General features: G+C 59.5%; 8 protein-coding genes across 8 annotated transcripts; 5 read left to right on the plus strand and 3 right to left on the minus strand.

The window, feature by feature from the left end:
• Nucleotides 1–334: 334 nt before the first annotated feature.
• On the plus strand, nucleotides 335–3,138 carry GGTG_06715 (hypothetical protein). Its single transcript, XM_009224537.1, has 2 exons — nucleotides 335–1,179; nucleotides 1,296–3,138. Exons 1-2 carry the CDS (start codon nucleotides 1,039–1,041, stop codon nucleotides 2,205–2,207), a joined length of 1,053 nt encoding a protein of 350 aa, XP_009222801.1. The 5' UTR covers nucleotides 335–1,038; the 3' UTR covers nucleotides 2,208–3,138.
• A 581-nt stretch (nucleotides 3,139–3,719) lies between these two features.
• Nucleotides 3,720–4,320, plus strand: GGTG_06716 (hypothetical protein; the record flags this gene model as incomplete). The annotated part of the gene is made up of 2 exons (XM_009224538.1): nucleotides 3,720–3,803; nucleotides 4,111–4,320. The coding sequence occupies 2 exons, from the start codon at nucleotides 3,720–3,722 to the stop codon at nucleotides 4,318–4,320; spliced, it is 294 nt and encodes a 97-aa protein (XP_009222802.1).
• Nucleotides 4,321–4,859: 539 nt separating this feature from the next.
• GGTG_06717 (hypothetical protein) lies at nucleotides 4,860–6,120 on the plus strand. Its single transcript, XM_009224539.1, has one exon. It carries the CDS (start codon nucleotides 5,005–5,007, stop codon nucleotides 5,623–5,625), a length of 621 nt encoding a protein of 206 aa, XP_009222803.1. The 5' UTR covers nucleotides 4,860–5,004; the 3' UTR covers nucleotides 5,626–6,120.
• On the minus strand, nucleotides 6,037–7,684 carry GGTG_06718 (cytochrome c oxidase polypeptide IV). Its single transcript, XM_009224540.1, has 5 exons — nucleotides 7,325–7,684; nucleotides 7,128–7,184; nucleotides 6,739–6,897; nucleotides 6,487–6,587; nucleotides 6,037–6,409 (listed from the first exon to the last, which is right to left on the minus strand). Exons 1-5 carry the CDS (start codon nucleotides 7,413–7,415, stop codon nucleotides 6,251–6,253), a joined length of 567 nt encoding a protein of 188 aa, XP_009222804.1. The 5' UTR covers nucleotides 7,416–7,684; the 3' UTR covers nucleotides 6,037–6,250.
• A 32-nt stretch (nucleotides 7,685–7,716) lies between these two features.
• Nucleotides 7,717–11,477, minus strand: GGTG_06719 (hypothetical protein). Its single transcript, XM_009224541.1, has one exon. The coding sequence runs from the start codon at nucleotides 9,554–9,556 to the stop codon at nucleotides 7,895–7,897; it is 1,662 nt and encodes a 553-aa protein (XP_009222805.1). The 5' UTR covers nucleotides 9,557–11,477; the 3' UTR covers nucleotides 7,717–7,894.
• A 2,478-nt stretch (nucleotides 11,478–13,955) lies between these two features.
• GGTG_06720 (hypothetical protein) lies at nucleotides 13,956–15,724 on the plus strand. Its single transcript, XM_009224542.1, has 2 exons — nucleotides 13,956–14,552; nucleotides 14,635–15,724. The coding sequence occupies exons 1-2, from the start codon at nucleotides 14,247–14,249 to the stop codon at nucleotides 15,571–15,573; spliced, it is 1,245 nt and encodes a 414-aa protein (XP_009222806.1). The 5' UTR covers nucleotides 13,956–14,246; the 3' UTR covers nucleotides 15,574–15,724.
• On the minus strand, nucleotides 15,680–16,339 carry GGTG_06721 (hypothetical protein; the record flags this gene model as incomplete). Its single annotated transcript, XM_009224543.1, has 3 exons — nucleotides 15,680–15,736; nucleotides 15,780–16,028; nucleotides 16,052–16,339. The coding sequence occupies 3 exons, from the start codon at nucleotides 16,337–16,339 to the stop codon at nucleotides 15,680–15,682; spliced, it is 594 nt and encodes a 197-aa protein (XP_009222807.1).
• Nucleotides 16,340–16,694: 355 nt separating this feature from the next.
• On the plus strand, nucleotides 16,695–18,067 carry GGTG_06722 (hypothetical protein; the record flags this gene model as incomplete). The annotated part of the gene is made up of 2 exons (XM_009224544.1): nucleotides 16,695–16,907; nucleotides 17,165–18,067. 2 exons carry the CDS (start codon nucleotides 16,695–16,697, stop codon nucleotides 18,065–18,067), a joined length of 1,116 nt encoding a protein of 371 aa, XP_009222808.1.
• Between the last annotated feature and the right edge of the window lie 677 nt (nucleotides 18,068–18,744).

Consider the following 18,744-nt stretch of genomic DNA (forward strand, 5'->3'; position numbering starts at 1 on the left):
CNCCCCCCCCCCCNCCCCCCCCCCCCACCCAGTGTCCGTGCCATGTTCACTTGCACACCCCTACCCGTCCAGATCTGGCCAGCGTCCCGGATCCCAAAGCCTCCATGGCGTCCGCTGGGTTGCAGGACCGACAGGGTCAGCCTGCCAAACATGGCCCTGATGCTCTGCTGGCCTAGGCGGTCTGGTTTAGAGTCCACCGCCCACAAACCTCCCTCCCCTTCACGTTCACACCCCTCCCATCCCACGCCCCTCCCCCCTGGCCCGTCGTCTTAGACTGCTGGTGGATGTTGCCTCCACCCGAACATTATGCACGCCAGTCGACACCAATATCGATCCATTATTATCTTTGTGCCTTCCTGTTCTCGAGCGTCTCTTTTCTTTTTTCCTCCTCCTCCTTTTGTTTATCTTCTTCCTCTACCCAAGTTGATCCTCAGATTTGAGAATATCTTTCTCTGTCACGACGCTGTTGCGTGTGTCCCGTTCATTTCTTCACTTCTTTTCTTACCCGCAGCTAAACCCTTACTCTCTTTTATTACCCTTTGCCCAACTGGCTTGGCTTGGCTGCATACACTCTTTTACGGGAAAAGAACTCGCTTTCGATTCAGTATAATCTGGTCCTTTTTGAAGACACCTCCTTTTGTAAACCCTTTTTCACCACTACTTTTACATTGTCCGGATCCGTTCTCTGATTCCTGACATCCTCTTTCGTTTCGACAACCACCGCTCCCTTCAAGAACACCACTCAACGATCCTCTCTTTCGCAGAGACCGATTAGGCCAGACTTTCGTTGTTTGAAGGGCCCACGAGACTGAGAGAGGTGTTGGATCACACGTTCCCCGACAATCTTCGATTCTTGACGCAGCTAGTCCTGCCCGTTTTCCCACTCGAACCAGCTTCGAACTTTTTCTTTCCCGGACACCACGCACAGTGATCGCCACCATCACCACGACCGACCGACCGCAACCGAGACATTTATCGGTCGAAACAAGCAAGTCGGCTTGCAGAAGGAGTTGGGTCAAAACCCAAAAGGAAGAAGGAATGTCTCCAACCATGCACATGACGGCCCCCGTCGCGCATTACCAGCCGACCTCGGACATGATGGACCGTCACGAGTACGGAGTGATGAAGAGCCGCAAAACGGCCTCGACCGGAGGCGGCCGAGCCTGGAGTGAGGATGAGGTATGTTTGTTTGGATTTCTTGGCCGTGTTTTCCAGGTGGTGCAACACCTGGAACAGGTACCGTTTCAGTGTAGGGATGATGGCTGACCAGGGATGAACCGCTGCAAACGAAACAGGAGGTCTACCTGCTTCAAACTCGCCTCCAGAAGATGCCGTACAAGCACATCGCCGCCCACCTCAAGAAGACGGAGCTCGCCTGCCGGCTGCACTACCACCAGCTCAGCCATGGCTCGAACCGCCGCAAGCGGACCACGAGCGTCTCCTCGGGCTCGTCCACCGGTGGCCACTCCCCTGTCCTCACGGCCACGATCCCCTCGCCCATCCACGAGTCCTCCTCCCGGTCCGTCTCGCCCACAGGCAGCATGTACGGCCCCGGCTCGCCGGCCGGCGGCGTCCAGCTGCCCGCCATCATGTCGGGCGGCGGCCACCACTCGCCCCGGCTGCCCGCCATCCTGCCCAAGCCCGCCTCCATGAACCTGGCCCTGGCCTCACCGCCCGTTAGCAGGGGCTACCCGGTCTCCATGTCGGACATGCAGCAGCAGCACGTCGCGCCCCTCCTGCCCGCCGCCAACTTCACCAGCCAGACGAGCTCCAAGGCGGCGCCGTCGTCGTCGCACCACCACCCCAACCTGCGCCTCGACTGCTCCGGCCTCCCGCCCCCGGCGGCCCCGACCTCGCAGCAGCACATGCCGCCTGTCGACCTGACCCGCCTGTCGGCCATCTACGCGGCCCACCGCAACGGCTTCTGGTCCAGCATCGCGGCCGAGTACGGCCACGGCGCCAGCCCCGCGGCCCTGGAGCAGGCCTGGAGGAACGGTCCCTCGCCCTGCTGCAGCGGTGCCCACCGCCAGCAGGCGCTGACGCCCATCACCCCCGTCCTGTCGCCCGAGGACCGCGAGGCCTACGGCATCAGCGCTGCCAAGTCTGACAAGACTCGCATCTCTGCCATCCTCGGCATCGACGCCGACCCTAGGAGCCCCAAGGAGAGGGAGATGGTCAGGAGGATGGAGGAGAGGGTTGGCGCGTAATGTGTGGGCCTCCGTAAAAATTGGTTAATCGTGGTTGAGTCTCGTCCCGCGTTGACTTTTTTTTTTGCTGCTTATCTGGGACTTGCGTCAACTTTTCAGGGTCGCGCCTCTTTGTTTCTCCACCTTGTCTTTCTATCAATCCTTTTTTGTCTACCATGTGCTTTGGGGTTCTCATGTCGGGTTTCGCGGCTTTCGCTGTCGGGGGTTTCGTCGTCTTTGGTTGGTCTGGCTCCAAGGTCGGAAACGCAAAACAGGGGACTGGTCCGGTGCACGGGCCAAACCTTGTCTCCACCTCCTCCTCTTTTTATTTTGGTATTGGGTTACATTCGATAACCCTTCTTTCCCCACCTAAAAACTTCCTATTTTATTTTCTGCTTCTTGTCCCTCGCTTCTGGAGGGTTGGATCTGCTGGACCGCCTTTGATGGCTTTTGCTTTGAGGAAAGACGGCGAGGGGCGACGACCATGTCTCGTCAACCTCGGCCAAACAACCAACACCTCGACCATCAGACATACCACGGTTTGGATGGCTCACACTGACACAAACTCACCCACACCCACACTCACACTCACGCACTTGCAAAATACATCGTACGCCTGTTTGTATTCGTATGAAGTATCATGATGGGACGGATCTGGCCTTGGGACTTTTCCTTTACTATGCGATGGCTTTTTAACGTTTACGCCACCTTTTTATTATCGCCAACGAACCTCCACCTTTCTCTCGGAGATGTACTCTTTTATTATGGCTTTCTTATACCGCCTCCATTTCTTGCCACCAATATCACTCTTTTCCAACACTAGCATGCCTCGGTACATGTGCCTCGTCGTGTTTAAACACTTTTCCCCAGCTGTCCCAGCCGAGGCGGGTTGCGTCGTCACGTTGAAGCCCAGGGGCAGGGTTGTACTGGCCGAAACCTCGCTTCAAATTGGCATTCCTCCGCTCGGGCGCAGCCGTAGAGATGTGCCCCCGCTCTCGTAAATATGGATATGGGGTCAGAGCACCCATTATCTACTGGCCCGCTCGCTTTCTTGGAGCGAGACGTGATCGATTGATGTGGGATTCCAACCTCGGCCTTGAGCTGGCTGTGCTATCTTTCTAGAGCACTTGGTCTCTAAACCTTTCCTGGGCGTGAGCACTTTGCAGAGGGCTGTTTTGCGCGCTTGCTAAAGATGATTTCTTTCTAGGAACATTGTATGTGAAGTGTTTTCACACACGGCTTCTTGTCGGACAAGTGAGGCTCTTTCCATTGGTTTTGCTATATAGTTAATTTAGCTCTGCTCTCTCGACGGTGATGGGAATCACGCAAAGGGACTACCAAACTTCAAGCGTGATACTGCTCAAAGTATCGACTGTCACGTCTGGGCGCTCCCACCACTGAGTTACAGGCGGGAAGCTGTCGGGGCCAGCATCCTCAGCCGACTTGGTCTTGTAACACTTGCCTAGAGATTGTTGCAGATTGTTGCTCCCCGCAGCTGTGCCGAGCTGAGGTAGTATCAAGGCGTTGCGCACGATGGGTGGGAATGATAGCGGGTGCAAACATCGGGAAGTGCACCTCACTGCTCAGCATCTGGATATTGGTGTAAAAAGGGACCCGGTAGGCGAATCGCCAAAGGCGTAATGTGCAAACTTTAACCGGCCTGCTATCGTTTGGCCGCTGTTGGAGCCGAGCTCTTACGCTTGGATATTCATCAAAGCTCGGAGAAGCATCTACGCCCAGCAACGCTCGAAGTTCCCACTTCACGATGGTACCAGCCACGAGGCCGCGGCGCTCGCCGGCGGCCCCTGCTCATCTTCAACGACCACATACGCATCATGGACGCCGCCTAAACGGTCGCGCCAGTGTCGGTCGCCGTTGAGGCCGGCTTGCGCTTACGCGGCCTTGTATGCAACCACGCCGACAGCATGCTCATGGGCCACCGCTGGGGCCAACGCACGCCGCTGGAGAATGGGAGCTCGGTGGCGGGGTCACGCAGGGCACGCTGTGGGTGGCGGGGCTGCCAACACCGGCTGAGCTGGATGCCGTCGTGCCCAAGCCGGTCCCGTCGCCGTTAATCCGCCACGGCGTGGCCGAGGACGACATTTCTGGGCCAGGTTCGGGCCCGACGGCATGAGCATGGTGCCTAATGAGGCCCCCCTGGTGCATACCTACTACGCCACCATGGGACCGCAGTCGCGTAGGGGGAGGTCGTTAGCCAGAGGCAGTAGATCGACCGCGCCTGGGGGTTGCGTTCGTATCCACGGGATAGCCAGTAGTCCCTAGGTGGGCGGGCCTGATGAGGCGTTGCTGGGCGCCGTCCAGGTCGACCGGCTGGGGAACCTGATTGTCTGATACGACGGTTACTATCTCAGTGTGCGATGACGACCTGGAGACGATCAGGTCCCGTGCTGGTAGGAGTTTCATTGCCCACGATGCCAGGGTGTTGGGTAAGCAGGAACAAGGTGTAGGGGACGTTTTTGGTAGTTTGCAGAAAGAGGCTAAGATCATTGCAAGCTGGTCGGGAAATTGAAGTGGTTTAGTGTTCTAATATGCTAAAAGGGAGTTGTAACTTGCAGGGTGTTGAGTTTTGGCGGTTGCGCTCCATTGCAAAATAATACCCACTCGCTCCCGCGACAGGGCTCCGCTCCAAGTCCGCCATCCCAAAAGGCAGCCGCTCAACGCCGCCGCCAACTCACGCCATTCCTCATCAACCCCGATTGAACTCCGACCCTACTTCCACCAACTCGCCAGATCGACCGTCACCGCCCTCCGAAAAAAAAACCCCAAAAAAAAACCAGCACACAAGCATCTCCACAAAATGCCACCAAAAATCACGGCAAGCAACCTCTCCTACGACCAGAACCTCCCGCCCTTCCTCGCCCGCCTGCGCGGCCAGCACCCGTCCTCGTACTCGGAAGGCCCGGATCCGATTTTGGCCGGCCGGCGACGCGCGGTCAAGAAGCGATCCGGCAGCGAGGAGGCCGAGGACGCGCCCGTGGTCGTCGACGAGCGCGGCGACGTCGTCTCAGACGTGCGCGTCGGCCTCGACGGGTCCGCCGTGCGCACCGTCGCCGGACAGGAAGGGGTTGAGGTGGGGCCCAGCAAGGCCGGCGAGGGACAGCCCAAGGAGGGAGAGGAGGAGGAGGAGGAGGCCGCGGGCGCAAAGAGGAAGCGCAAGGCGGCCGTGGGCAGGGTCATAGGTGGTGGGGAGGAGGAGGAGGGGGGCGGCGACGAAGACGGCAGGGGCGAGAGCAGGGGGAAGAAGAAGAAGCCCACCGACGGCGCGGACCCGAAACAGAAACAGCAGTCGACGGCGGCGGCACCACCAGCAGGAGCAGCAGCAGCAGCGGCAGGTGGGAAGCAGGCCGGCGGCGCGGGCAAGGAAAAGAAGAAAAAGGCGAAAAAGATCAAGCTCAGCTTTGGCGACGACGCCGACTGAAAGGGGTGTGTCGCGAGGCACATTCAAAACCTCTCTTGCCGTGTCGGGCGTCCGCCCGCTGGTGGTCATGTTCGGACGTTGCGATGCGCAATGACTGCTGCAAAACCATGGCTGCCGGCTCGCCCCAAGCAGGCGAGCTAGCTCTACCGGACGATTGGCAGACCCCATCCACACACACACAGCCCACCCATACCTGGGTGATTAGTAGAGCGAAGGCGCTGGCCTACGTGCTGCAGGGCTGCCTATATCTATAGTCTGCGACGATCGTGGCCCGTTGGCGTCCGGAACCCTTTGGACGCGGCACTGCGCTAGACTCGGACCGGCTGAAAACCGCGCCTGATGACGTCGCCTCCTTCTGGCCCTCCTTCAAGCCGAAGAGCATCAAACATAGCTGCATCACACATCACAAGGCCAGCGAGCGAACACATAGATCTACGCACTTCCACTTCCCTGCGGACTATTCTACAGTGTGATGTCCCTCCTCCCATTGCCCTACAGCATTTCGAATGCTTGTTCACCCGCCCCCGGTACGGCTGTTCCGGGTACGGATCCAGAGCGCGAGAGGGAGGGGAAAAGTAGAGCCGCCGGCCGAACGCCGCCTCTTTTTCTCCAAGCCGCGAGTTTCTTACCAGTACTGGGGCTTGACGTAGTCGGCAAACGTCTTGGGCTCCTCGTGGCCGTGGTGGTCGTGGTGGTGGCCGTGGTCGTCGGTGGGGCCGACGTAGTTCATCTTGTAAACCTGGCCGCACTCGGGGCAGCGGCCGACGGGGCGCTCACGAGACATCTGTCATACAGATATCCAAGGTTAAACAAGACCCAAAGAATGACATCAGTTCTCTCGGCGCAAGAGGGGAAACTCACAGTGAGCCAGTTGACCTCGTGGGAGTCGCGGGGGTAGCCAGTGCAGCCGGCGTACTGCTCGTCACCGGCCGAGCGGACCAGGATCGGGTCCTGCAGGGTTCCTGCGTTTGCGCAGCAAGAGCGCGCGTCAGCGGTGTCTCTCCAACACTATTTCCCCACTACCTGGCTCGAGATGACTTCACCCCTCCTCTTAAAGCCCTTCGGACCATCGGCCGCGCCGCCAGCGACGGCTATAGTGATTGGTAGACATACCCCTGCGCGAAGAGTCCAGCGGCCGCATGTCGAAAACGTCGACGCCCTCCATCTTTCCCAGGATTTCAAGACGCTCCAGACCGGTGGCCTGCTCCATGTCGGTCGGGACGGTGCCGGGCTTGGCGCCGGGGCCGAAGAGGTCGTCGGCAGTCTTGACGTCTGCAAGTTTCTCGTGGTTGGTCATGATCAAAATCGTCAGTCCTGGGACATGTCTATGCGCCTCGAGTCCTTCTCCACCCCGCCATTGGTCCCCGCGAGATAGGAGCTCGAAGAGGAGGCGCCTCGACGAGCAAAACTGCCAGCAGTTCGGGACAATTGGCGCAGGATGGACGGAGAAACTCTTTATTTTTTTCTCCCCTATGGGAATCGCGGGTGGCATGAAATCGTACCGGCCAGGGTCTGGATGGGCTTCTCCGGGGTCGTGGTCTGCGATGAGCTGCCCGAGCCTGTGAAGCAGAGCAAAGTCCCCAATGGTCAGTCTCTCTCCTCCGGCTCAAACAAAAAATACAGTAGAGGCCGTCGTGCTGGCCCCCAAGCGCCCTCGGCTCGGCGGCGACCTGTTTCCAAGGTCGGGCTCTGGACTCACGGCGAGCGACGGTGGAGGCGAAGCCGCGACGCACAGCCGGGGCGATGGCGGCCCGGCGCGCGACCTGGGCGGCGGAGCGGGACAGAAACATGGCGGCAGAGGGGAGGGAATTGGGTCGGTCGGTCGGGTTCGATTGAGCGCGAGGGAGGTGCCTTGGTTTCTTGCTTTCCGGAATGCGGGATTCGATTTGCAGTCCGGTTTGACCAAATGGGCTGATTCAGAGCCACCAGCCGGGGGAGCCTCCACTGAGCCGAGCACCAGCCATGTAGAGGTCGCTGCCCTTTTCGGAATGCGAAGCGAGTCAGGTGCACGTGATGTTGCTCATGGAGCCGAAGTTTCCCACACCTGAGCACTCAATCTCTTATCCAGTCCCAAAATATAGTGAAATCAGACAGCCACGATAATTGTTTTTATTCTCCTTTTTATCATGATTTCCCTGCAAGGACCTAATCGTGACAACGTTGCAAATAATACAGGCGATACAGCAAACCAGACCCTCATTTTTAATCCAGCAGATGCTTTGAGACCAACATTCTGGCACCCATGCACATCCAAGAGCCCTCCCTTTCGTCACCGCGCAGACCAAGGGATGCCGTCCAGGTCGTCCATGAACTCCTCATACCCGTCGACCTCGCTCCCGCTCATCCCATCGTCGTCCTCGGCCCCGTCACCACCCCCGCCGCCAAACATGACGCTAAAGTCGGTGTAGACGTCGTCCGAGTCGTCACCAGACTCGTATCGGCTCTCGTGCTCCGACGTCGGGAACGCCATGCCCTCTTCGTTGTCAGACGAGGACAGGGGCTGCAGTCGTGGGGATATCGGGAGTAGACGGCTTGCACCTGCCGCCGCCATCCGAGGGGAGGCGTCGGCTGGGCGCAGTCCCTTAGACGGGGACCCTGGCGGGGTCATGCCTGGGGATATGGATCGGCAGCGGGCAATGGCCGCGACGCGAGATAGCGGTCTAATAGCCGTAATGGCGGCAGGAAGCGAAAAAGGCGTCGGTGGTGCCGGCGTCTGCTGTGTTTGGTAGGGACTGGGGTCCCGAGCCTCGGCCTCTACAGAGGATGGCTTGATGACTTGGCTGGGGCCACCAGTGCTGCTGATAAATAGTGCCCTTCTCGGTATCGACTGCGGCGAAGTCGGCGCTGGCAGGCTAGGCCGCAGCGGCGGAGGCATGGAAATTCCTTCTTGACTCTGGCCTGACGCCGAGGACCTGGGGAATCGAGCGAGCCCTGACCCGCCAACTGCGGCATACACACCTGGGGAGAAGCGTAGCAGAGCTGCCGAGGCAGCCATCTCCGCCACAGCGGCGTCACCGCGCTCGGCAGGCTGGACAAACACTCGCATCCGGAACCGGTTGATGATGGCCGCACGACGGAGAACCTCGGACGGCGGCGTGCTGTGTGGCTGCTGGCGCAGTTGCAGCTGGGCCCCGGTGCTTGGTGTCGGCGACGCTGCGACGCGCCGGGCGGCCGCCACGGCCGCGAGCCTGAGGAACCGTTTTTCCATGCCGCCGCCGCCTGTCATGCCGATAGTGCCCGAAAGGTTTGGCACGTGCGTGGCAGGGATGGAGAAGCGCTGGGAGAGGCGGCTAGTGACGAGATGCCGGAGGAGGCGACGCTTCTTGCACCCCTGATTCGACGTGTAGGGGCCATCGACGTCTGACAGAGGGCGGGCTCGCTTCAAGGAAGCCCTTGATGACGAGCCGTTACTCCCAAAAGCCAATTTGGTGGGGAGATATTGGGTATGTGCTGAGGATACGCAGCTCCTTTCGTCGGGCTTCGTTCTCACTCCAGCAACCATCTTTGGGCCGAGTGCCAGCATAGAGGCGGTTGATGTTGTGGATGATGCTGATGGTGGTTTGACCGCCGCTCCCGTCGACACCCCCGCGGCCGCGGGTGCCCTTGGCGGTTCATCCCTTGACTCGAATTTCGACGCTGCTGTCGGTGGCAGATATAGGAGAGGCGAGGCGTTACTATCTCGGGGGACCTCGCGCATATCAACCCCCAAGCTGGCCGACATCGTTCTGTTGACCTCCAGGGGCTTGGCTTCCAAGCTCAATATTGAGCCCTGATGCTGCGCCTTTCCCCCGAGCTCTTGCGCCAAGAAGGTTTGCGAGAGCCGGGCTGCCGCAACCACAACATTCCCACTCGCTGCATCGCCGTCGTGCATGATGTGGCGCCATGGTCCAGGAGTCTCGCAAGGATCTAGCCGGATCACCATGGAATCCATCAATAGATGGACTAGGGATAAGAGTTATGGGGCATGTGACTTCTTGAGGCAAGACGGGGATGCGGTAGGTGACAATGCCCGAGAGCTTTTCCAGCTTCGGATTTCCCTCTCCTCGCACAGCCCGCCAGCTTTCCTCCCCGTGGTGCTCCCTTTTTCAGATGTGATAAGAGGCTCGATCCTGTCTTTTCACGGTCGTCGAGCTTTGGCTGAAGGTAGGGCAGGGATGGGGCCGTCTCCTTTTGCGTCTAACACTGTCGATGGGTATCTCCCAATTGGGCCTCGGGTGCTGGCAGCGAGTGCCTTAGACAGCTCGGGCAGAATTGGAAAAGAGAGAAGGAAAACGGCTACGGCATGCCCATGGTTGCCGTCACCAGAACCAGTCTTGCCAAACGGAGAGGAACGAATCAAGCAGGCGTGCAACCTGTCTAGAGTAATCCTTGGCCCCGTTAGCCAAGCTTATGTGGGTGACCCAGGAGTGGATATCGTGGTGCCTCTGAACCAAGTGGATCAAAAGGGCGGCTCGTCGAGTTGACGGAAAAATTGTTGTTTCTCCCGTGTGGGAGTCGGAGTATGGGAGTTTCGAGGTTGGAATAAGGGCCCTTGTCGAGTGTGTGGAGGAAATATCAAGGTAATCAAAAGCGGCAAGTAGTGGACTAATATGTCGTGGATGGGGAGGGCTGGTTCGCCACAAATTTCCGGTCATGCGTCTTTGGCGAGGGGGATGTCAAGACTTGTCGTATGAGGGCTAGCGGCAGATGCAAGGTGTGCCACAAACACCTCGATCAGCGACTGAGAGGGGTCACGAGGCAGCCCAAAGGCGAAAAGACGTGCGCCTCGCAGCGAAAGAGAGTTTTGATGTGATGCAGCAAAAGCCTAGCCGGGGGCTATACGACCTGCATGTGTGGTTGGGGCGGCCACGATAGACAATATAGTGAGACGGGTTGGACCTGGCTAGTGGGAGCGGTTCCATGCGGTCGGGTCAGATAGCAGAGGGTAGGCTACAGGGCGACGATGGTCCGAATATTTGAGGCGAAGAGGCGAGAGGAGAGAAGGATCTTCTTGAAATGGTCCAGGGACTAGCTGATCGGAAAAGTCAGCTCGAAGTGGGCCTCACGGGCAAGTGGCATTTATTTCATCTGAGTGGTTTCCCAGCCCAGTTTGGTTTCTCTTCCTGATAGTTTGTGCAGGCCATGTGAAGGTGTGCCATGACTTGCAGCCCGACGGAAAAATGCGAAACATGGCAGGGGAGTGACATGAGGAGAGAAAAAGAAATAAAAACGAAAAGCAAGACGGCAAATCGCCGAGCACACTAACATAGGTTCGGCAGGGTGCCCTAATAGCATGGAAGGGGGGATGGTCAATATGTTAAGAGTTGGGTTGGACGAAACAACTAGGCTTCGTCTCTGTCCCTCTTGTGTGATGGGACGGGCCAACCAACTTGAAGGGTTTAACGTAACATCAATCGAAAAATGAGGGGTACTGATGTGCAGCCGTTTGGCAATGGAGGGTAGCCGACAGGACGGGACAGCTGGGGTAGAGCAAGAGAGGGGGTGAAAAAGGCCTCCTCGGCTGTTGTTTGGGTATTTTCTTTTGGGCCCACGGCGTGGTACATGTGGTGCCAGAACTGTCCTCGTGAGTCCCTTTAGACTTTCAGTGGACTAGGTTGACGGTTCGGGGTGGGCAAAGACGGGGGAAGACGGAAATCCAATACGTAGTCGGCGGCTGACGGGAGGCGGAGTGAGAGGGTGTGCTGGATCTCGTTGGAGATGCAGCTACCTCGGAGTAGCCAGCCCAGACCGCAAGTGGATCGGCCGGCAGTGAAACCAGTCGTGGGCTTGGAGGGCAGCCAAAGGGCATCGGGATGAAGGGTCTGACGCACTTGGCGGAGACGAGATGTTGATTATGTGCGTGGATAAAAGGTAACATGCTCCCTCTCAGCACACTCACGAGGGTGCACGCGAAGATGAGGTGTGGAGAAGGCGAGCGCACAGAGTGCTGGTATGTGACGCGTGGCTGGGATGTCGGCTGTCGGCGGTTCGCGCGAAGGGGATCAGCTAGCTGCAATGCCAGCGACGTCCTGCTCCTCTCATCTCTCGGTCTCTCGCTCTTTGGTGACCGAATGACTGAGTTTGCCGGAGAAGACGGTGCTTGCCGGCAGCCCAACGACTGGGACCACCCCCGTTCGTTTCGTCCATGTCCAGGGTGTCCTCTCCAGCCCTTGGCCATTTTCCCCGGAAAACCTCCACCTGGGTTTAAAAAGGTTCGTGACACCAGCTCCGCGGCCCCTGTCAGCTTCCCCTACTGGCCGGGCACCAACCTCCAAAAAAAATCCGCATACGTAAATAAAAAGGGCACACTTTGAAGCCAATTTACCCACAACAAATAATAGCCAGCGCCTATTTTTTATATGCTATCTAATGGGCAGTTATTTTCCCTACACCATCTATAATTTTTGAGAGGATCTGAGGCGCGTGTTGTGGTGACAAGGCATTGCAATCAATTGATTTGATTTTGTTTTGTGCGGTTTTTTGTTGGAGGCTGGTGCCGGGCACCCGGGGTGCTGGGGTCCTCCACTTTGACCGCGAGGAGCTGCAGGGTGACCCCTCATTATGCAGCCATTAGCAGGGATAGTATAGCTTGCCTCGATTGCCAGCTCTGTCCGCGGCTGCTTGTTCGAGGAGGCTGTGTGGCTCCAAACCACCGGGGCTTTTCAGAGCACCAGGCTGTAGTCGGGGCATTATTGGCGTCCTGCAGAGTGCCAGTGCGCGGACAGGGCAGCGAGGCGCGGGGCTGGACTGTATAGTAATATGCCGGTAGATGCAGATGCGAGCGGCGATAATGCCATATGAGGTGGCTGAATACCCTTGGTTTTGGGGCGAGGACATGGTGCCAGAATGTCCGTGGTTTGAGCTTGAGTAGTCGTCGCCAGGTAAGTCAGACAGGGTGGCAGGCTAGGGACGGACCGCATTCATTGTTTCGGCGGCCGCAGACCGTTCGTTGCTGGCCCACGTCCACCTTTCGGCCGGGCAGAACCGAATAGGAGGAATCGCAATACAATCAATGGAGCGCATCTCTGGCGCGGACATCGCTTGGAGCGCTCCTGATCGGGCTCTTGCCCAATTCGGAGTGGCAATGGGGAAATGCAACGCGACCAGGCGCGAGAAAAAAAAACTCTTTCCTGGAGGCTGACCGCGAAATCAAAAGGACCCGGTGAGGTGGTGTGGCCAATCAGCACAGGCCCCCGACCACCCTTTTGGAGGAAGCCGCCATAGCGCTATTTAGAGTGCCGACATGCAGGCTGCGAGAACGAGGGAAGGAGCAGCGGAGGAAATCGACCGCTGGTTTTGGGCATCAACGTTTTACTCCTGTGTCTCGCGGCCTAACTGAAGGTGCATCTTCTTGCTTCCACCACAATGTGATCCTTGTCGACCAAGCTAAGTAATCTCTTTTGTCCTTGCTTTTCTTCGTTTCTTTTTTCCCACCTCGTCACGATCACATCCTTTATGCTGGCCTCGAATGTTCCATCCGGTTGCCCGCGGCCCCTTGGTCTCCTTCTCGCTCGCCTCAGTTTTGACACCGAGTGTGAGTGCGGCTGAGGCGACTAAATGTTGCTGCAGGTGTGCAGATTGAGGGCCAGCTCCAACTGGTAGTTGGGTGTGAGTAACGTAGCCCTGGGGGGAAAGGTATTGTATACGAGTGGCGAGGAGGGCTCTGACTTTCTGGTATGTGAATCTGGTTGCGACAACTCGGGAGCCTTCCATATTGAGGTCGGTACCAGGTGGTCCACATCCCTGGGTCCGCTGGGATCGACAAGTCTGCGGAATCTAGACCCCCCAGTCCGAGCTGATGGGCCAGAAACCAAATGGTGAGTTGGTTGTTCGCCATGATGTAAGTGTGCCTCCCTACATCCTTGCTCGCACATACCCGTTTTGCAAGCGAGCCTCGCTTGTTATCACCAAAGATGCCTAGCCTTGTGTTAGCAGCGAGAGATACCAACGGGCCGGATCCTTCAATCTGGCCGGCTGGCCGGGTGGCCGGGTACTCGGGAACCAAAAGGGGAGAAGATCACCGGCTCTGGGAGCAGCCACTAGTGTTGCGTCTGTCACACTCCAAGACGCGGTGGGGGGCTGGAGAGGGCGCCCTTGGCGGATGCCTAGGACAGCAGATGGATGTTGCTCGCATTGAAGGTGCCAACATGCCAGGTTATTTTCCTGTGTTTCTTCCAGTCTTTTTTTTCTTTTTTATTCCTTTCTTATGGTTCAACCGCGCAGTAAAAGCCCGTGATGAGAATTGAGCTTTGCGACTGAATTTCAAACATGAGCCGTGTTGAAGAAGGCATTTCGGCGAGGAAGAGCGGGATGGAGCTCCGACAGGGCGCTGGCCAATCACGGGCCACATGCCGTGGGACCTCGGCATCTCGCACTACGGAAACACACCGTAACACAACATGGGACACTAGGCCGGGCCAACTGGCATCAATGATAACGTCCATACCACGTCCTAAATTCAATAGCGTCTGTATGCGCGACCACACCTCGGAAACGGCTCTCCGGACACATAAACGCGCCAACAGCAGGGGCGCTGAATCGGTCGCAAGGCTGGCAACCCCGTGGATAGTGACAAGCGACAGCGCGTTGCCTGTTCCTAGGGGGAACGAGTAGACGGACGGGCGCGCCTAGAACCCGCAAGCATGGCGCCCGACCCACGCCTCTCGTTTCAGGAGATCATGGAGCTGGCGGAGCTGCCCCTGTCTCCCGAGGCGGCAGCCGCCGGCGTCGCGCGGCGCTTCATAAGCCGGCGGCCGGCCAACCTCCCCGGGGCGGACATCGAGGAGGGAGATGCCGTGAGCGGCCCGCGCGGGGTGTTCCCGAACCCGCCCGTGGCAGCCTTTGGCGGCCACGTCTTTTGCCAGGCCGCCATGGCTGTCGGCCGTGCCGCGAGCGAGGACCAAGACAAGCAGAATGCTGGCGCCGCCGAGAGTAGGTACGGACTACATGTGAGTGGGCATTAGCTGGAGCTTGATCGAGGCCGTCGGTGGATGGGATGTTGACGAAACGAGCAACGACGGAAAACAAAAGACAGTACACGGTTACTTCACCGTCTTCGGCCTGACAGACCGGCCGTTCGTCTACGACGTCGAGCAAATAACCACGGGGCGCTCCTTCGTCACATACGCAGTCAAGGCCCGGCAGCCGATAGATAAGGAGTCCTCCTTCTCCCCCGGCGGCGAGCACGGCAGCCTCCTCCGCTTCCCCGCCGCCGACCCGGACACGACCCCCGTCGACTCGGATCTCGGCCCCGTCTGCTTCTCCGCCATGGTGTCCCTCAAGCTGCCCGAGCCGCACTGCCTGGGCCTGACGCTGCAGGAGCCGCCGCCGCAGGCGCGGTTCGCGGCCGTGCTGGCGGCGCGCCCGCGGCTCGGCGACTGGCCGCTTGTGCCGCGCCTCGACATGCAAGGGATCGTCGACGCGCTGGGGCCGGCGGGCGCCGAGGTGGCGGGGACGTTCCCGGCCGTCGAGATGCGCAAGGTGGTTGATATGGCGGCTTACAGCGCTGGCCGGCCCATGCACGAGAAGCGCGAGCTGATACTATACCGCCTCCTCGGCCCCGCGGCGGCGGCGGGCGGCGGCGGCGACGACCCCAACGCGCACGCGCTGGTCCACGCCTTTGTGGGCGACAGGAACGGGCTGTTGATGGCGGCCAACTTTATGGGCCTCGGCAGCGGCGGCGCGAAGCTTATTACCACACTGAGCAACACCTTTGTCGTGCACACCAACGCAGAGGACGTAGTCATGCACTGCGGGCGTGACGGAGAGCGGGAACCCGGGGGCGATGGCGGTAGCGACCAGTGGTGGATCTACGAGGTGACGTACCCGCGCGTCGCAAACGGGCGCGTCATCCTGGAGGGCAAGGTCTGGAGCCCGGGGGGCGTGCACGTCGCTACCGTGTACCAGGACGGCATCGTCCGGGCGATGCGTGGGCTGGCGATGGATGCAAAGGAGCGAGAGAAGCTATAAAACCTGCATGCTTGTTACTGCAGGGCCATCAACGGGGGTCTGCTTGCAGCTAATAAACATAGACACCAAGACAGCCTGACTTTCCATAAATATTTTAGAGAATACATCACTGCCGAACGGTTCCCTCCATGACCATGACCGCAGTCCCGCCCAGGTAGGCCTCCTTGATCCCCCACCCCGTGCGCCCCGGCCACCCGCTCCCTCACGACCTCGACGTGGATGACGCTGTGCCGGCCCATCTCGACGCCCTGCTCCATCTCGAAAAACACAGTCTCCTCCGCCCCCAGAGCCCGCCCTTCCGCAACCCAGTCTCCCAGCCCGGCCGAATCGGAAAGAGCCAAGTAGCAGGCCAGTGCGCTGGCCGCGCTCCCCGTCGCCGGGTCCTCGGACTCCAGCAGCAGTCTCGTCCGCGGCCGCACCGTGTCTTGGCCACCGAGGACGTGCTGTCGCCCCTGCTGGTGGTGGTGCCGAGGTGTACGAAGTAGTACCTCTCGGTGGGGTGACCGGTGAAGGGGAGCTCCTCGCGCGGGGTGAAGATGTCGAGCCGGAGCTGGTCGGTGTCGTCAGTGTCGGCGCCGTCGTTGTCGCCGGGGGCGGCGAGGTGCAAGAAGGCCGTCTTGGGGAGGTTAAACTCGCGCGCGATGCGCTGCTTGGCGTCCTCGGGTCGGAGGAGCACGAGGGCCAGGGAGTTTCCGGCGAAGCGCGTCGGGGTGAAGACGTCGATGGTCACGAACTTGAGGCTTTGGGCCAAAGTGGGGGACGCCATTTTGAGCGGTGCTCGTACAACCGGCAGACAAAGCAGGATGAGGGTTTAATCCATTTACGGTTACAACATGCACGCTCGTGTCAATCTCTCAGAACATAGTGGCGGGTTTGGCGGCAATGAGTCACCTCTTCCAGCAGATAACGACGCATCATCTAAGGAGCTCAGGGGCATAATACGTTGCTGAGGGTTAGGGCCAATACCCTGCCTCGCATGAAATCCCCCAAAGGTGCAAGACGGGCTCGGAACCGTGTCGTGATGATTTGATCGGATCGAGCCTTTTATGATATGCCGTCTCTGGAAGCCGGCCAGAGCATTGAAGTGATAGCTCCTCATATGGGAGACCGCCCCGCATCCAATGCCGCCCGCCACTGCCGCGCGGCGCTCCGGCCTTTCACGCTCCCAGAACCAAATCCGGGCGGCGGAGATGGGGCCGGCGATGCGTCGACAGGATAGAGTCCGGCAAATCTGGCTGGGTGCCGCGGGAGGCTGCCCGCAGTGGATAAATACCGACAAGCCGCTCCAGGCTCTGGACTTTTATATGATTTGTTCATTTCCAGCGTCTCGATCGGTACGGGGTTCCTTGCCCTTGGTTCCAAAAAAGGTGACGAATGCTAATATCTAGGTAACCCCTCATCCGCCATGATGCTCAATGCGGAGCTTGAAGGACAGGAGATTGCAAAGGAGGGCTGCACGGGAAAGGGCCACGGCATCGGGCTGTAGCCGCCTGGGCGCGCATAAAGCTGGCGCCATCGGCTCCTCTTGGCCTCGCGGACAACCAAGCTTTTGCCTGCGCCACTGCTCGCTTTATACTTCCCGAGATTGAAGCCATTCCTTACCGCCAACTCTACCCCAACCAAGATGCAAGGCTGGTCGTCCCTCATCGTCAAGGCAGGCCTCCTCGGCCTCGCCTGCCTCGACCTCGCCTCGGCCCTCAAGCCATCGCCCGGCTGCGGCAAGATCAACACGCTCAAGGCGGGCAACAACAGCATCACCGTGGCCGGGGCCGGCAGCAACGGGCGGCGCTGGTACCTGCTCAACCTGCCGGCCGGGTACGACAACAAGCACCCCTACCGGCTCATCTTCACGCTGCACGCGCTCGGCGGCAGCGCCGACCAGGTCGTGGCCGGCACGGGCGGCTACCTGCCCTGGTACGGATTCCCCCGGCTCGTCAACGACACCACGGGCGCCATCTACGTGGCGCCCAACGGGCTGGACCGCGGCTGGGCCAACACGGGCAACCGCGACGTGACCCTCGTCTCGGCCGTCGTGGATCAGGTCAAGGCCGACCTGTGCGTCGACGAGGACCTGCTCTTCAGCGCCGGCTTCAGCTACGGCGCCAGCATGTCGTACGCCATCGCCTGCAGCCTGCCAAAGGTGTTCCGGGCCGTCGGCGCCCAGTCGGGCGGCGCCATGAGCGGCTGCCAGGGCGGCAGCGAGCCCATTGCGTTTTACGGCCAGCACGGCGTCGCCGGCGACCTGCCCATCGCCCAGGCGCGCCAGATCCGGGACCGCTTCATCAAGAACAACGGCTGCACCCAGCAGACCTTCCCGACCGTCAGCGCCGGCAGCGGCACGCACGCCAGGGTTGACTACAAGGGCTGCAAGGAGGGGTTCCCCGTCACCTGGATAGAGTACGACGGCGGCCACACCCCGCAGCCAATGGACAAGGGCACCAAGATGACATGGGCGGCCGACGAGACGTGGAGGTTCTTTTCGCAGTTCAAGTGATGCCGAGTAACGGCGTCTCCTTCTGGTCCTCTACCTCGGGAGGCTGTTGCCACGGGCCTTGCGTTCCGGTTGATTTAGAGCTCGAATATCGGATGATTTTGCTTCGGATAGCCTTTTTGCGCATAGCCGATGGTGCCTGCCATTGTCTTATCAACAATCTATTTATACGGGTTGTGCCTGAGGTGAGATTGAGCGCAGGGACCAGGCCAGGAGTCCTCACACTCGCTTGGGCTACCCTCACTCGACAAAGGCAGTATTTGGCGAGGTTCGTACCACCTTTTCTGCTCGCCGCTGCGCGTGGGGGTTCGAGGGGCTACGAGCGCGCCATGTCCACCGGCAGTTGGGCTGACTGGCCGAGTCCCCAAGGTTCAGAAGAGCGTTACAGCTCATCCTAATCCCGGCGCCACCGCGTAAGTGTCCGCCATGAATCGTCCTTCCAGCCCCCCGCGGCGCCCTGCCTTTCCACGTCGGAGCCTTGGCCTAGGCGCATCCGGGTGGTTGGCTTGATCGGGATCCTTGCTGTGTTTGTTCATGTGTCCTGATAAGGTGGTTAGGTTGTTTCGTCCATCAGGTTGCATGCCTGACGTATCCCAGAATCAGGCGCGCACCATGCCTGTGAAACAGTTCCTGTACACCACCTTCACCGCTCTGGCGACGGCCGGTTGCGGCTGTGGCCG

The sequence above is a fragment of the Gaeumannomyces tritici genome, assembly GCF_000145635.1.
Source record: "Gaeumannomyces tritici R3-111a-1 unplaced genomic scaffold supercont2.3, whole genome shotgun sequence".
NCBI classification, from domain to species: domain Eukaryota; kingdom Fungi; phylum Ascomycota; class Sordariomycetes; order Magnaporthales; family Magnaporthaceae; genus Gaeumannomyces; species Gaeumannomyces tritici.

Coding starts and splice junctions, on each gene's coding strand:
- GGTG_06715 (XM_009224537.1), top strand. CDS start 1,039: ATGTCTCCAACCATGCACATGACGGCCCCCGTCGCGCATTACCAGCCG. Junction 1,180..1,295: donor GAGCCTGGAGTGAGGATGAG/GTATGTTTGTTT, acceptor CAAACGAAACAG/GAGGTCTACCTGCTTCAAAC.
- GGTG_06717 (XM_009224539.1), top strand. CDS start 5,005: ATGCCACCAAAAATCACGGCAAGCAACCTCTCCTACGACCAGAACCTC.
- GGTG_06718 (XM_009224540.1), bottom strand. CDS start 7,415: ATGTTTCTGTCCCGCTCCGCCGCCCAGGTCGCGCGCCGGGCCGCCATC. Junction 7,185..7,324: donor CGCCTCCACCGTCGCTCGCC/GTGAGTCCAGAG, acceptor TCTGCTTCACAG/GCTCGGGCAGCTCATCGCAG. Junction 6,898..7,127: donor GCCCATCCAGACCCTGGCCG/GTACGATTTCAT, acceptor AGAAACTTGCAG/ACGTCAAGACTGCCGACGAC.
- GGTG_06719 (XM_009224541.1), bottom strand. CDS start 9,556: ATGGATTCCATGGTGATCCGGCTAGATCCTTGCGAGACTCCTGGACCA.
- GGTG_06720 (XM_009224542.1), top strand. CDS start 14,247: ATGGCGCCCGACCCACGCCTCTCGTTTCAGGAGATCATGGAGCTGGCG. Junction 14,553..14,634: donor AGAGTAGGTACGGACTACAT/GTGAGTGGGCAT, acceptor GGAAAACAAAAG/ACAGTACACGGTTACTTCAC.